This window comes from Anopheles funestus, chromosome 3RL, assembly GCF_943734845.2.
Source record: "Anopheles funestus chromosome 3RL, idAnoFuneDA-416_04, whole genome shotgun sequence".
NCBI lineage: Eukaryota > Metazoa > Arthropoda > Insecta > Diptera > Culicidae > Anopheles > Anopheles funestus.
The window spans coordinates 31,655,993-31,671,291 of record NC_064599.1 but is presented as its reverse complement, the minus strand read 5'-3'; the positions used below and the strand labels follow the sequence as shown (position 1 = coordinate 31,671,291).

The 15,299-nt window shown below is 39.4% G+C and overlaps 1 protein-coding gene across 15 annotated transcripts in view; it reads left to right on the top strand.

Moving 5' to 3' along the window:
- LOC125770954 (poly(rC)-binding protein 3) overlaps positions 1–15,299 on the top strand; it is a 129,368-nt gene that overhangs the window by 86,650 nt on the left and 27,419 nt on the right. For 11 of the 15 annotated variants that reach the window (XM_049441088.1, XM_049441086.1, XM_049441087.1 and 8 more), the window contains exons 3-10: positions 2,285–2,341; positions 5,311–5,427; positions 5,545–5,641; positions 5,728–5,891; positions 11,178–11,297; positions 12,411–12,542; positions 14,258–14,351; positions 14,513–14,789. In XM_049441088.1, coding sequence (XP_049297045.1) covers positions 2,285–2,341; positions 5,311–5,427; positions 5,545–5,641; positions 5,728–5,891; positions 11,178–11,297; positions 12,411–12,542; positions 14,258–14,351; positions 14,513–14,789 — 1,058 coding nt within the window. The remainder of the gene's footprint in view (positions 1–2,284; positions 2,342–5,310; positions 5,428–5,544; positions 5,642–5,727; positions 5,892–11,177; positions 11,298–12,410; positions 12,543–14,257; positions 14,352–14,512; positions 14,790–15,299) is intronic. The other 4 variants (XM_049441089.1, XM_049441084.1, XM_049441082.1 and 1 more) reach the window with 3 other exon arrangements.

The window sequence follows — 15,299 nt, the reverse complement described above, 5'->3', positions numbered from 1 at the left end:
GCAACAACAGCGGATCAAGCTACTCCTTCGTATACGATGCTATTTTCGAATCGTTGGCCAATCTTTTGCTTGGTACCGTACAAAGTATAAAACACCTTGCAAAGGTAGCCGCCATTCCAATGCCACGGTTCGTTTGCGGGATGCGAAATAAATGCAGCTTTCGTTGTGGTTGCAGATAAACCCCCCTAACCCGTCGTTTGTTCTACTAGGAAGTAGCTTTCCTTGCAGACATGATTCTATTTTGCTCTGCCACACAACCGAAAAGAGAAAGGCACTAGAAAACTGCATTTGTCTTGTCTGCGACACGGTCTTGTATTACATGCGGAACTATGAAAACAATTGCATATGTGTATGCAATTAAAATAAGTGTACCCGGACCGAAACCCCCGACAGCTGCTGATCCATTTTTAACTTTTTGTTGGTTAGAATTAATGATAGACGAGTAGTTGAGATGGCTGGGCGCTCGTGCTCTCAATAGTGTGTTGTGCAGATTTGGACCGTTCCGTGACTTTAAGATGCGTCTTGATGATGATATCTGTGTGTGTGTGTTTGTAATTAAGTATTGCGTAAATTTTGAATTTATTTTAAACACATCACACACTTCCGCTTTCTTCATGGGATTTTTTTTTATAAGATTGCATATTTTATACAACGTCGTAGAGATTGGGAATAATAACAAACTTAAAGGAGTAACATGAAAGTGAGTTAGAAAAGTTAACTTTTTAATTCACTAATGAATTACTTAATGGTTTGGGAGTGATGACTTAGCAGAGACTTATAACTCATTCTTATCGATTTAAATCTTTATTCAACTCCAGAAGATTTGGTTTATCAATTAAATTCTAAGCGGCAAGTAGTAAGTCACCCATCAGTTGAATAACTGAAGAATGATTTATATCGCAATAACTTAGTTGAAATAGAGTATTGAGTCTGGGAAATGAACCTCGAGCTAGTTGATCTGTTCGGTGGAGTAGACATCCTTATGGTGGCTAAGGTCAGAATGATGATGCTCTCCCAAGAAGGTGGTTGTCAGCGACCCGGGAGAGTGTTCCATGGATATATTTTCTTGGAAACGAATTGTTGAAAGTGTACCAAGCGTTTTAAGCGTTTTCCGTTCGTGGTTAATTTTACACAATTTCGAAGAGTTGGAATATATTTTATTGTTTATTGGAGATCTTACTGTACAATATATAAATAAAATTCATGGTTCGACTACCATAGGATTTTTGAACCTCAAAAAATAAAATGATGAAAATGAAGCGTTCCAGTCAAAATGACAGGTTCGGTTCTAGTGTTAGTGGAAGAATTAGACTTCAATGTATCCTTGTCCAAGAGATTAGATAGTCAAATTCTTCACATGGATGGACGAGCAATTAAAATCGCTTCACGAGATCTTTGATGTACTAGACCGATCGAGGAGGAGCACGATCTTTGAATCCCTTAAGTATGCTAGTGTATTAAAACCCGACTAAAAGTATTAAACCAGCATTGAAAGTTAACTTTATTATTAAATATAAATTCTCCTTTTTTTAAATTGATCATTGAATGTCCGTGAGCAATTAAGGTCGTGGGGTATTATTCAATTGCAAGCTACGAAATCAACTCCACCGTTTGCAAATGCATTTCATTAATAATAGTGTGCAGCTTGCACATAGCAATTTTATCGAATTAAATGTTAATTACTTCCTGATTTATTATCTTGTGGTGAAATTTTTGGGCAACTGTCGCAAAAAACAAGTTGCCATGTAACCAATGATTTACTACCTTTCTCATTTCGACCTGCGTGTGATTGCATATTGATTCGCACTCTTTTACGTCCTGTCCCACAGGAAATGGTTATGGGCACAGTAAAAAGTATTAAAAAGCACATAAGGTTACACTAACGGTATGGATAATTAATCATACGCAAGGTGCCATATGCAACATGTGGGTAATTAAGTTGTTCCGGCCCGTTAATACACACACGATACTACCAAACAAAAAAAGGACGAACTGGTTTACTGCAGTTAATTCTACTGGCCGGAACAACATCTAACAACACGTTCGATCAGCATTAAATCGACAATAGCACACACACACACACCGTTACAAAAAGCAATTTGTAGACCAATAAACATACGATTGTTCTAAACAATCGTTCTTTTCTTTGCATGATAACGTTCTAGCAGGGGTTTCGATCCGTTCAAATCCCTTATAGAATAAACATGCGTCATTTCATATTATCCTTAAACTGCTGTTTACTTTCCATTCTTATGGTTTTTCGTTATTTCTTTTTCTTCCACAGGAAGTCGGAAGCATTATCGGAAAAAAGGGAGAGATCGTCAAGCGGTTCAGAGAGGAGGTAAGTGTGTACGCGTGATAAAAAGAAAAACGGAAAGCAATTTCAGTGCCTCACTGTCATCACACATACACTTTATTTCGCTTCCCGTGCTATTGTTTCACTCTACTCCAGCATGATTTACTATACGGTGTGGGTGTGTGTGTTTTTGTGTTATGTTTTCATTTCATCTTGAGTCCCTTTTGAGTCCTCTTTTCGACTGTTTGTAAGACCAGATTTTGCAACGGAAACAACCATTGCCGATAACAGTAAAGTGCAGAGTTGTGTGAAGTAAATCTCACTCTACCACCTGAAACTTTGGAAAGCAGCGAAGTGTGCCGTCTTTTGCGGGAGCGTGATCCAATAAGGGGTGGGGGAGTTGGCCATATGTCACGTTTCGAATATTTCATGTATGATAAGCTTACTGTGTGTGAAAACATCGATTTTCCTTTGGAACATTGTTCTAGTTTTTAAGGAAAATGTGTAAAATAAATGTTTTGCTTTACACTTTAAGGTCAATTCAATTTGAATGTAATGCAATGAAGAATCTAAAATGCAAATTGTAACAAGATTGTAGCTGTTACAGTGATTAATTGCGTGTAGATTAATATTAATCTTAACGTAACAAGCTGTAAAATTTCCGATTTAAATGTAACAACTTCATAACATTGCTTTCAAAGCTCAAAATTTCAAAGTTGTTGTCCAGTACTGCTAAACCAAATTAATTTTTGGGAAAGAATGTAAAAAATAACTTTTCAAACCAAACACAATTTCCGGGTTTTATTGTATGCACACACTAAAACACACAAACAGCAAAAAAAAAAAAATCCCACCACAAGTAGTATCTTTAGGTGGACCTAATTAGTGGCCTCATAATTTTGTTCCTGCTGTCAGCTGCCATTAAAATGGGTATCATTACGGTACCGCAACGACGATGCTACGGGAACAAAAGCCAAATTGGAGGGCTCCTGTTTTTCTCGCCTTGTGTCGTCGGAATGTACTGGATCTTCACGAAGGGTGGAAAGTAAAGAAAGGTTGCATCTGTTGTCCTTTACAACCTCCCACCGGAAGGTCAAAGGAAATAGATGAACCAGACACTACAGCAATGGTTACAGAAGCGATAGTTAAGCTCATTTGCAATCATCTTTTTTTTCTTTTGTTGTGGATTCGTGAAGTTCGTAGTTTGTTCGACAGACAACATGTTTTTGGAAGAAAAGAAAACCAAGAGAGACAATACCTCCTGGAAGAATATGTGGCAAATTTGTCCAACAAAAAAAAAGGAAAGCACAACCAAAACGCGTCGTGCACAGAAATGGAATGCGATATGCGTTTAATACCTTACGCGACCAAGTAAAGGGAACAGCCTGCCAGAAGAACCAGCATTGGTGTATCTATTTCTAAGGGTATCCTGTTACAATTTCCGAGCAGCGAAGAACGCTTGTATGGATTCATTCTTGTATGGTACGCAAAGAACGAAACAAACTAGTTCCCTGGTAGTTAGTTTTCTTCCCATTGAAAGGGAAAATGAAATAATCCCATTATCGAAATTCCAGCTCTTTTTCCTACTTCCCGGCACAGCACACGTTTTGGTTCCATTTGCCTTCACTTTTCCTTTTGTGCATTGATATGGCTCCGTTTCCTTTTTACCACAAACTATGGCGTGGAAGTATTATTAAAATCTCATACCAAAAACCAACATGTTTGTTTGTTCACGTACACTCAACTCACCTTCCTGTTTGGAAGCGATGTTGATAATGTTCGCTAGATGTACCACCGATCGCATAGAACACGTTTTTTCGTATCATTCACTCAATCACGTCCTGGAAATGACGTCATACTCTTGTACGTCCTTTTGCGAATTCGCTGAGATGATAAAGATGTGTTTTTTGTTATTCAAAATTGCGTAACAGGAAGCATTTTTGTCACAGGCTGTTAACATTAGAACAGACAAGAACACGAAGTTGGGCTTATGGTTACTATTATAAATGTAATTTTGCTGTTAACAGTAGATAGTAATAATTTTAATAAAGTAAAGAAAAAAGTTGAATAATATCACCTTCCAACTTACGTTGTTTAATGGTGACGACACAATGTTCATAACTTCAATATCTTCCTTCTAGTTAAATATCATCGGGACGCAAACGATGCCAAACAATCATTTCATCGGCTTAGCACAACGCTTCAAATAAATGGCGCTTGAATTAAAGCGGAAATCTTTTAAAAATTACGCATCAACAGTGTTACGACGAGACACTTCATTCGGAAGAGGGGAAAAAGAGAAGAATATGCAAGAGGAAAAAAAGGGAAGGCGCTTCTGGCCATGAACTTTTCACCGGAATATAAACATCCGCGTCCGCTTCCGTGGGATGGAATGGGGCGAGGAGGATCGCACACAAATGGAAGCGAAGAAAACTTTTGGCCTTTTTAATGCCTCATGCTCAAGCATGTGATTTGCTGCTGGATATTTTCGACCTCTGCCGGTCGTTTAGGGTCTCCTTTTTTTTTGCTGTTGTTGTATGCGCTGTTCCAATCGTGATACTTTCTGTTTAGGAGGCTTGTTTGGTGGTGAATGGTGGTGGGTTTTTTTTGTGTCCACCGAAACGACCACTCGGAGACTACTTCTACTACTACTACATTGTCGTTTCCTGTATGTGTGTCCCATCCCGAAATCGCCAAAATCATAAAGTTTTGTCGTTCTGAAATGTTGTTTAGAGTTTGTTCCACTCTTCACGCCGAGCCCCTTTGCAGTGGAGGCGCCTGGTGGTTTTGCTTTCGCTCGTTCGCTATCTTCGCCCGTTCGGTCCATGAGTAATAAAGGCGCTTGAAGCGTTTTCGGCTTGTTCGATGAGCTCCGATCCCCCCGGCACCCGGCATACCCACACACTTTCCCCCGTCAGCACTTTAAGTGTTCATAATTAAATAAAGTTTTCTAATTTTTTTTTCATCATTATTCTTTTACCTTTTTTTCTTTCTTCGTATCATCCTGTTTACAGTCCGGCGCAAAAATCAACATATCAGACTGCTCGTGCCCGGAACGAATCGTAACGGTGTCCGGAACGAGAAGTGCGATCTACAAAGCCTTTACACTAATCACGAAGAAGTTCGAAGAGGTACGTTGATGGATGTGGAATGATGTGCCACGAAATAGTCCTTACTTTCTAGCCAATTCTACAGTGTTTATAATGAATTGAATTTAATCATTTTCGTTTTTTCTTATTTTTTCACAGTGGTGTTCCCAGTTTCAAGACAATACGAATACACAGGGCAAACCACAAATTCCAATTCGTTTGATTGTACCAGCTAGTCAGTGTGGCTCTTTGATCGGTAAGTTTCTGCAAGTTTGGTACGCGACTCGTTCGATGTCAAGTATAGCAGATGATTTAAAATATATTATTTTTTTTCCTTTGCAGGAAAGGGTGGCTCAAAAATCAAAGAAATTCGTGAAATCACCGGCTGCTCGATACAGGTTGCAAGCGAAATGTTGCCAAACTCGACGGAACGCGCCGTTACGCTCAGCGGTTCCGCTGAAGCCATTACGCAATGCATCTATCACATATGCTGTGTCATGTTGGAGGTAAGTCAAGGGATGTTTGGGATTTAGAATTTAGATTAGGTTTGAAATAGTTGTAAAATTTGAATATGCAAGAAGCGATTGTCTATCAATTTATATTTACCTATTAAATGGTGCATCTTTGTTTATTCACTTCTCACAACCATTCTTCTTTAAATCTTTATTCGATTTTGCCACGATTGGTTCTTTGATTTCAGCCTCTGCTGTTTGAGTTTAATCCTTAAAGAATTGCAATTCATTCGAATTACCATTCAAATAATACCTCATTTGTGTTAGCATACCTTTATCTTGTTCAAAGGTAATGGCATTTAACTAATTTGTGCCGCGCGTTTATATTTTCCGTGTTGTGTGGCCAATTTAGAAACCTCTAATTGGACCCCCACACTACTACCGGCGACATTTGCCACTGCTGGGGCTAAATGGCGTGCTGTGATCTTTTGCATTGCCCAACCGGTATAATGTCGACACGTACGTGTTCATCTTTTGAATAGTCCTCACACCGTGCGAATGCACATATTCATCCTAAGCGACAACAATAAATTTTCGTTGCAAAAGGGCACTTGCACACACACTGCACTTACTGCTGTGTGTTTGTGCTGTCATCCAACACACTACTTTCACGATGATTAATCTATCCCATGCGGTGTATACGCATGTTATGTGCGCGCCACGGTGCAATGCGTCGTGTCACGGTCCGAATTCATGACCATTATTTTGGGACACATTATTCTTTCACGGCATGATTGTTAATGGGTTTTGTTGTTACGAATCCACTTCCGCGGATGGCTCGTTTAACCACATTCTATCATACTTCCTGAAGCAACAAACTATCAAAATAAACTCCACCGATTTACCAAAAAAAAAGTTCCATTGGTACAAGTGGAGTAAATAAGCCATTTAAATAAAGTTTTATTTGCCTCGGCAAAGCAAGATTTTAAACAGTAAACATTCACTCAAAGTTCCAATGGTAAAAACAAAACAGCACGAACCAGAGTTGGAAACTGAAAAGTCACAAAGTTACCTTCCACATTGTAAGATTTCGGAGCTTTCTCACCTTAGCAAAACCTTTGTTACAAAAAAAACCCCGCCGTTTAAATCGCAAATCCATTTCCTTCGCCCCCGGTACATTCGAGGGGGTGGCCCATAGTACTGTCAACCAAAGATGCCATGATCTTTCCGTTTCGTTTGGATGATAATATAAATGACTGTACAGTTTTCTTGCTGCCAACTTTACTGTTGAAGAAATGTGACCGGATTTTGCTTGAAATGGTATGGCAGAGCCACAAAACTCCCGCAGATGTCGCCGTCCACCAAGGGGTGGTAGGCTGGGCTAGGGGAAAGGAAGCTTTTTGCAAGCAGAATGAATTGCGCAAACGACTAAAACCCAGCGGCGATAGAGCAAAAGTGGTCGAAAAATGAACTGCGAATGTGATAGAAATTATTTCTCGTGGATATTTTCGCCCGTTTTTTCCCTCCACAACCCCCCATTTTCACACAGCAATATTTTCGCGAGTTGTTTTTCCCGCACACAGCTCCTGGTGCTTATCACTTGAACGTTTTTAGCCGTATGCCGTGTTCGCTTGTCTGTTTCCCGTGTGCCGCTCGCTTCTGCCTGAGTTCATTTGAAATTTCCTGGATAGACACTTCCATCATCATTCTGTCCTGGGCGTAGTGTGGTGTGTAGTGGTTTACTACTTTATTTTCCCAGAAGCGAAGAGACGGTTTGCCCCGGTTTTTCTTAGGAAGGAAACGATTGCGGATGATGAGAGCATCGGTGTGTGTGTGTTTGTAAGCGAATGGGAAAGAAATAATCCGCTTAGTGTTAACTCGCAATTTATTTAATGAAGTAATTTCGAATGGTGCGGTACGATTATTCGGAGTTCTGCTGGGATGATGCTGAGCTCGACTACAGCAAAATTCATCCACCCTCGACGCGGCTCTATTGCCACATCATCCAGCTGCATGAAACGCTTTGGTCGGAAAACTTTTCAATGATCTTTTGCGTGTAAGCAGAATAGAAATCGCTTCTCCAGTCGCCCTGTTTGGCCATGGAGAAGATAATTAATAATGTAACGATGGATTTTCGCGATGGCTTTGGTAACACGCGCGGCATGAGAGTGGGGGAGACAACAATGTGCGATTTATTTTTTTTTTTTTTGTTAGCAGGCTTTTGAGTCAAAACCGATCTCACTTTCCATTAAAAACTAATGGTTATTTTTCGTCCAATGTTCGGCAGGTTGGATCGTAGTTTGTTCAGCTTGTATGTAGAGCAACTGATAAAAATGTGGAAACACTCTTTCGCTCACTCACTATACAAAAATCTCTGATAGACGAAGTTCCTATTCTTGGTTCGTTTGTTGTAACACAGCAAAGTGGTTCTCCTTTCCTATAAAACCACCTGGCAATTACCGGTAGCGTGCAAAATGAAAAGAAGCATCGTTAATTATACCATTTCACTGCCACTAGCTGATTATGAAGTTATAATAACAAATGGGATTTAGGGATTTTTTTTAATGTTCTTGTGCTTGCACGTGAATTTGCACGAGATACGGAAAGATTGGGTTTTTTTTGCATTTTCTCTCGAATTTGTGAGACAAATTAATCCCCCAAGACATATAATTCCGATCATTTCCATTGCCAGAACAATTTTGTATCTACCTTACTTTGTACGAAGCTAACTTCAATAAAAGAGCCGTTTAATTTGTCCATTTTATAGATATTTCCTGCAATTTACAGTATTCGAAAGGATAAAATACTGCAAAGTAAATCGTCAATAATATGCGGAAACAAAGAACTTGACATATTAATTAGAGAATGGATATGTTAATCAATAGAGAGAAAAATTCACTATTCCTGTTATTATCACTCTTTAACACAATAATAGTAATACAAAAAAGCGGATCGAAGTTTGTAAATCAACTTTGACAGAATTGAAAATAATACAATATGGCGAACAGAAGCGATCCCACAAACCAAAATGTCCTTTGAAAAGGATCAAATGGGATTCATCTATGATGGAATCTGAAATTTGCTTAACAGGTGTAATTTGACTGATAATTCATTACATCACAAACTAAAACCGATAATATCACCCACTGCTATGGTTGGGCGTGTTACTCTCTACAGACCAACGACGACATTTACACTTTTTTTTGTTTCGATAAATGAATACATACCGGTACCACCCCCGGCTGGACACAGAAACCGCACATTTCGTAAATTATTCATATGTTACAGGTGTCGCCTTGTTGAATTGTCACCACACCACGGCATTACGAGAAGGTAAAAAGCAAAAAACAAAAATGGAAACATATTTTTATATGAGCTTGCTTTATTAATAAACCAAAAAGGGGGGCAATTCGTTTATTTGTCCTTTGCGGCAAAAGATTTCCCCCAGGGGGGAAGGGGACGACGAGCAGGGTTTTGTGATGGAATTTAGGCACAGTGAAATATTTCAATTTGCAGATTAGAAAGCTTTTGACCACATTTTAACCATGCCCGAACCAGGCGGCTTGTCCGGAAAAAGGGTGTTATGTGTGACCTTTAATGTGGTTTGCAGCTGTTACCCCGTATTCATTCAGCTGAGCGCTGTTTCCTGACCATCTACATCTCGTTCCGTTGGTCACATTTTGTGATCCAGAAAGGGGGTAATATGGCAAAAACAAAAAATAGCATAATTAAATTTTGCACTCAACCTTCTTCTACTCACGTCACCACTATTAACGTTACAGCCGGTGGTAACAGCTTTCGCGTTAGCCGGCCAGCATTCAAATCACAGCAAAATAGTGTGACCCTACCACCAACCTGTTTATCTCTCTTTCTCCCTATCTTCAGTGGTTCGACCAAATGGCCAAAACTAGACGAAAATTTTGACCTAACTAACATAAACTCCCGCTACCTGGGGTGCACAACATCCTATGTGCTACCGAATGCTGCAAGCTGGCACGCGGTGGTCTACTTTTTTTCTGCTAGCAATAATACCGATAGCACACATAGTTACTGGGTGGAAAAGGTGGAAAACGACATTAATTAATGGGAGGAAAAATTGCAGGACACATTTTACGACCTGGATCGTTGTGTTGGTCCCTTACATTCCCTGCCGTGTGTACGGAAATCGATCTTCGGTGCACTAGCGAGCGTTGCCAGCCTAATGAAGCTGGCGAATAATTAATCACTAATTTTTACCCGCACAGTAGAGTAACTCCAGCCACGGTATGGACGATAATTTGAAATTTGCTACGTTGGTCCCGGCAGCTAGTTGCGCGCGAACTCTCTAAATGCGAGACTTTCGTTTTCGGCAATCATACCCTGAAGCTCCGGAATGTATCAAATGGAGAACGTGTCCTGATTTTCCTGGCTTGCCTGTCATATATCACCGACAGTCACAGATGGTGGAACATTATTAGCGCATGATTGACACTCTTGTTACGTGTAAAGTAGGAAAGTAATATGCGTATAAGTGAATTCATTAACGTTGTCCGTTATTAATTAACATCGCGCGATGCATTTCCCCCCTTCTGTGTAATATTTGATTTATGTGTTTGCGATATATGTGGATATTCGTGGCGACGCCATCTTTTGAGACGACAGGTAGTCCATTTCAGCGTTTTGAAGTACATTCTTACCAGTGCTACAACCTGCAGCCAAGATGTTGTGGAGTAACGTAATTGCACTGCACTGTTTATTGGATTTTTTTTGCTTCTTGTAACAGCTCAGAATAGAACACGTTTGGCTGATCCCATCAAATAATCAGCATAATCTTTTGCTTCTTCCAAAGCAACATTATTGCTTTAAAATCAAGCTTTATTGTTATTTTCGCAATGGATGAACTATTAAAATGATGAACTAACTTTTTTTAATAATACTCCCAATATTATTTTATTTTTCTTGAAAAAATTCTCTTTGAATCCACGTCGTCTGCCCGAATACTGTCAATAGTGATCAAAGGGTTTTCTTGTTAAGTGTTAGCTAAGCTTCAATTCGCCTGTAACTATTAAAACGACTATCAACCAACATCAAATCTATACATGCAAGAACGTTGTAACCCCGATGGAAAACAAACAATAGGAATAGGCCACCCACATGCAAATATCGATGTGTCGGCATCTAATGAATGTGGTGAGCCCCTTTGCTAAGGGGGAAAACTCAATCGGAATTCTATTCATCTAAATTTTCTTGCAACACCATTCAGCCTACACAGGCGACACTGTTGAACTGGACGTACCTACAATAGAATGAATGTAGCTCTAAACCAACATTTCTAATTTCTTCTTCCTTGTTTCCTTTCAGTCACCACCGAAGGGTGCCACAATTCCGTACCGGCCAAAGCCACAGGTGAATGGACCGGTAATAGTGGCTAATGGTCAGGCGTACACCATTCAGGGTAACTACGCCGTCCCGGCACAGGAGGTATGTAGACGGTTTTAATGGAATGATTTACTATTGTTCGTATATACTTTTTTTTGTCGTAGAGCAATCTCTTTCCATCGCTGTTGCAACGAAAAAGCTCTGTTGTTCGATCATGCGTTTTCCGAAATCATTTCCCCATTTTATGTGTTTCAACCAACAGAGCGCGGAGCAACTTATTTATAGAATTATTATCGTATTGTCTAACTGTACCTATGAAGACATCTTCATTTAGTGCCGCCTTATTATTTGTCTGTTGCTGTTGTTTTTGTCACCATTACACTATGAACTACGTGCCCGCTAAATCTGCTTTCCGGGTTATATATAATGCCACCTTACATTGTTGCAACAAATAGTGCATTTGCTCAAAGGGTGCAGCTCCTGCTATAATACATACATGTGCGATGAACAAACTGCAAACAAACAAAACAACAACCTCGTGTTTGTCGTTGTCCCGTTGTGTTCTGTTGTTTTATACACACACCCCCCGTACGTACGTTGTCTCTGCTGTGGTGCCGTTTTACTTGTTTATTGCTAAACTTTACTTTGACATTTATTTTAGAACATGCGCCAGAATCGATCCCACTGTACTTGAATATCTGAAGAGTAATTAAACTTTGTTGCTAATCCCCGAGGGCTACTTTCATTGAATGCTTTTTCTTCACTCAGTAACCTAGTGCCAATTGCCATATTTTTGCTATATCTCTATCTGGTTTTTATGCGTTTTGTTTTTGTTTTCCTTTTTGTTTCCTATTCTTAAGTCAACCGTTGCACTTTTTGCATCTTCCTTCGTGTTTTTTTTTCTTTCATTCTTTACATTGCCTTATGGATGTGTTAACTTTCCTTCTCAACGGAAAACCGATCGATCATCGCTATCCTTTTGCGTCATGTGTGTGTTTTTTTCTCTCTCTCTCTCCTTCTTCAATTTTGATGATTATAATCACACTCGAGCAAATGGAACATTAAAAAACAAAAGTTATTAACCAATTTGCAAAACTACTTCAGCCCGAAACATTTTGCGCACACTATGTCTTTCTATCTGTTTTTGTATCTCTCACTCTCTTTCTCTATCTATCTCTCTATCTACATAACTATCTCATAAAATCGTTCGTTTAGACCTGCACAGTATATCCACTAGCCATTACCGGTGGCTTGCATGCGGGCATCTCCGGTTTAGCCGATCCATTACTAAAAGGAACACATCTACAGGGAGCGATACCTCCACATCATCTACAACCGATACCTGATGTGAGTTTAATCGTTTTTGATTGGTGCTGATTTTGCCTGGCAGTAACTTACTCTTTACCCCCAAAAACCCAAGCAAAATCCTCTCACACCAAACCCCCGGTAAAATCAAACCTTCACCCCTTACCTTTATCTCTCTCTTTCTCTCTCTATCTCTTTCGTCATCCCCTATATTTCTATCACTTCACCACCGACCAATTTTCTCCAGCAAAATGATCCCACGGTAATACCGTGTCTTTAAACTCTAGTAACTAACAATTCTCATGGGTGGCTTTTTGAGTAACAACTGAAACAACAATCCTCTTCCGAATTCCCTGTAATTCTACTGGGCAGCATAATACTGGCATCAACCGTTCCATCGCTTTGCGAATGTGTTCCCCAATAAAATCTTACCCCTTACGCTGCCCCATGTGTGTAGTATATTTGTGCAATCCGACAAGAGAGCGCCATTAATATGAATGTGTCGTCCCGTCGCATTCCGCTCCCTTAATTCCCGGGCTAGCCCAGTGCCGAATGCAATTGCTTAGACATGTTTATGTTGCCTAGCAAAGTTCTAATATTAATATTTTATAGTTAATAGATTTAGATTAGCTGTAGTGTTCCCTGAACCCCAGCAAATCAAGATTTGTTCTACACCACAACCCCCGCCCAAAAGCTTTAATTCTGTTTTTCGTCCCTTAAGTCAATTCGAACACTAACACGAATAGCGAAACTATCAAACTCATCATCCTTCCCCCCAACTTTTAAGATACGACGATCCGATATGGTTCCAGTTTGGAAAGCTCATCGTTATGCTCCATTGTATATTGTGTCCTTTTTAGTAATGTAGCAACAACTGCATTAGTTAATTTTCTAACCCTGTATGTAAATTTGAATTCTATGTAGTATTAGTGCTTTTGTATATACGTTTTAATGCTGTTAGACGATACATCTACTTTTTATCCTGCTTTATTAATCTTCTTGCTAAAAGTATTACAGTATTAACACCCTTTTCAATGTTAAATAGCTCCTAATAAACATTTATAATGCTTTTATTTTTAAATATATTTATTGAACACATTCCATTATTGCATCTGTGAAAAAACACATATTTTATATAAAAATATGTATCCAAAAGAGTACAAAAAATCTTCTTCGCACCTTTTTACACTGCTTATACATATTATTGCTATAAAATTTCATTGATATATTATTTGCTTGAAGTACACATCCTTTACATTATCGAATTATACACTTTGCACAAAGTGTTAACAACTGTTACCAAAAAAAATGCGCCACACAGGCCTTAGAGTGTCATAATATACAAGATTTGTCTTATGATGTGCACTGTTTTCTTTAGTTTATATCAGGGTAGTTTTATATTGTTATATGAATGGTTGTTAATTGTTGTTTACATGGATCGCTTTCTAGTTGTCATATCCAATTTTGTAATGTACTGTGTCGATTTTTAATTTGATTTGTTTTTGCCAAAATGGAAGAGATGTGTTCTTGATGCTGATTTGTATGGTGTTGGTTGTTAGTTCAACGTACACATAATAGAGAGTCAAATGCAATTTACCTAATAACTTACTATTACTTAAGCAGGAATAACATATTTGCACAAAATAGATTTATGATGAGTAATATAAAAACAAAACCTTAAACATTTGTTACTTCGCAATTCGAACGCTCCGTAACAATCATTAACCATTTTGGATCACTCTACACTTTAATTCTAGGTTTCGGGAATCGCTAAAAATCCGCTTGCAGGTTTAGCAGCACTTGGATTAGCTGGCGCGATTCCCTCTAACACCGGTGGACTTAACCCAACTGGTAAGTAATGAAACATTCGCATTGCTGTTTGCTTAATCTTCGTGAAGTTTTGTCCAATATTAACATTCATTTTAATGTTACCTGGTATGGAACGGCCCGGTAAGAGGTGCCGTATTGCTATCGTACTAAAGCTAATGCCTTTCAATTTATATCCCACGCAGCTCTCGCCGCATTGGCCGGTTCTCAACTGCGAACCAACAACAACCGCAACGTAGCTCCAGTTCAGTCTCAATCACATGAAATGACCGTGCCAAATGACCTGATAGGTTGCATTATCGGTAAGGGTGGCACCAAGATTGCAGAGATACGCCAGATTTCCGGCGCCATGATACGCATTTCCAACTGTGAGGAGCGTGACAGTGGCAACACGGACCGAACGATCACCATCACCGGCAATCCGGACTCGGTCGCACTTGCCCAGTATCTGATCAACATGAGGTAGGTGATCGATTTTTGCCGCTTTTTCATATACTTAGGTCTTTTTCTATCTAATATTACTACCGTCACTACCGATCGACGTATCCGGCGAGGTTGTTTCGTTTAATATTTTTTTTTTTCGGAGCAATACCTGTGTGTGTCGTACTGTTAACTAGCGGTTTCCGCCAACAGTAACAGACCCGAAGGCACAGGAACTTCCGTTGTGTCTCATCGTGTGCTCCACTGTGCCTTGTGCTAACTCTCTGTTTCTCTGTCGATTTTCCTACTCTCTGTCCTCCACTTTAGTGTCGTTCAGTTCCACTATCACCGTTTTAAGTTTTATAAACAAAATTATGTTAAGTTTTCTACACCGCGTGGTTTCTACTCTCGACAATCAAAGGTTTTCGCTCGCTTGCTTTTATAACGCATTCACTCAATATCGATCGAAGGGGTGTGTCCTTTTGATGTTTGGGACGGTTCATTTTTCGTGATTTTGCTATACGCGGGGTATTTCTTCTTTTCTCTCTTTCT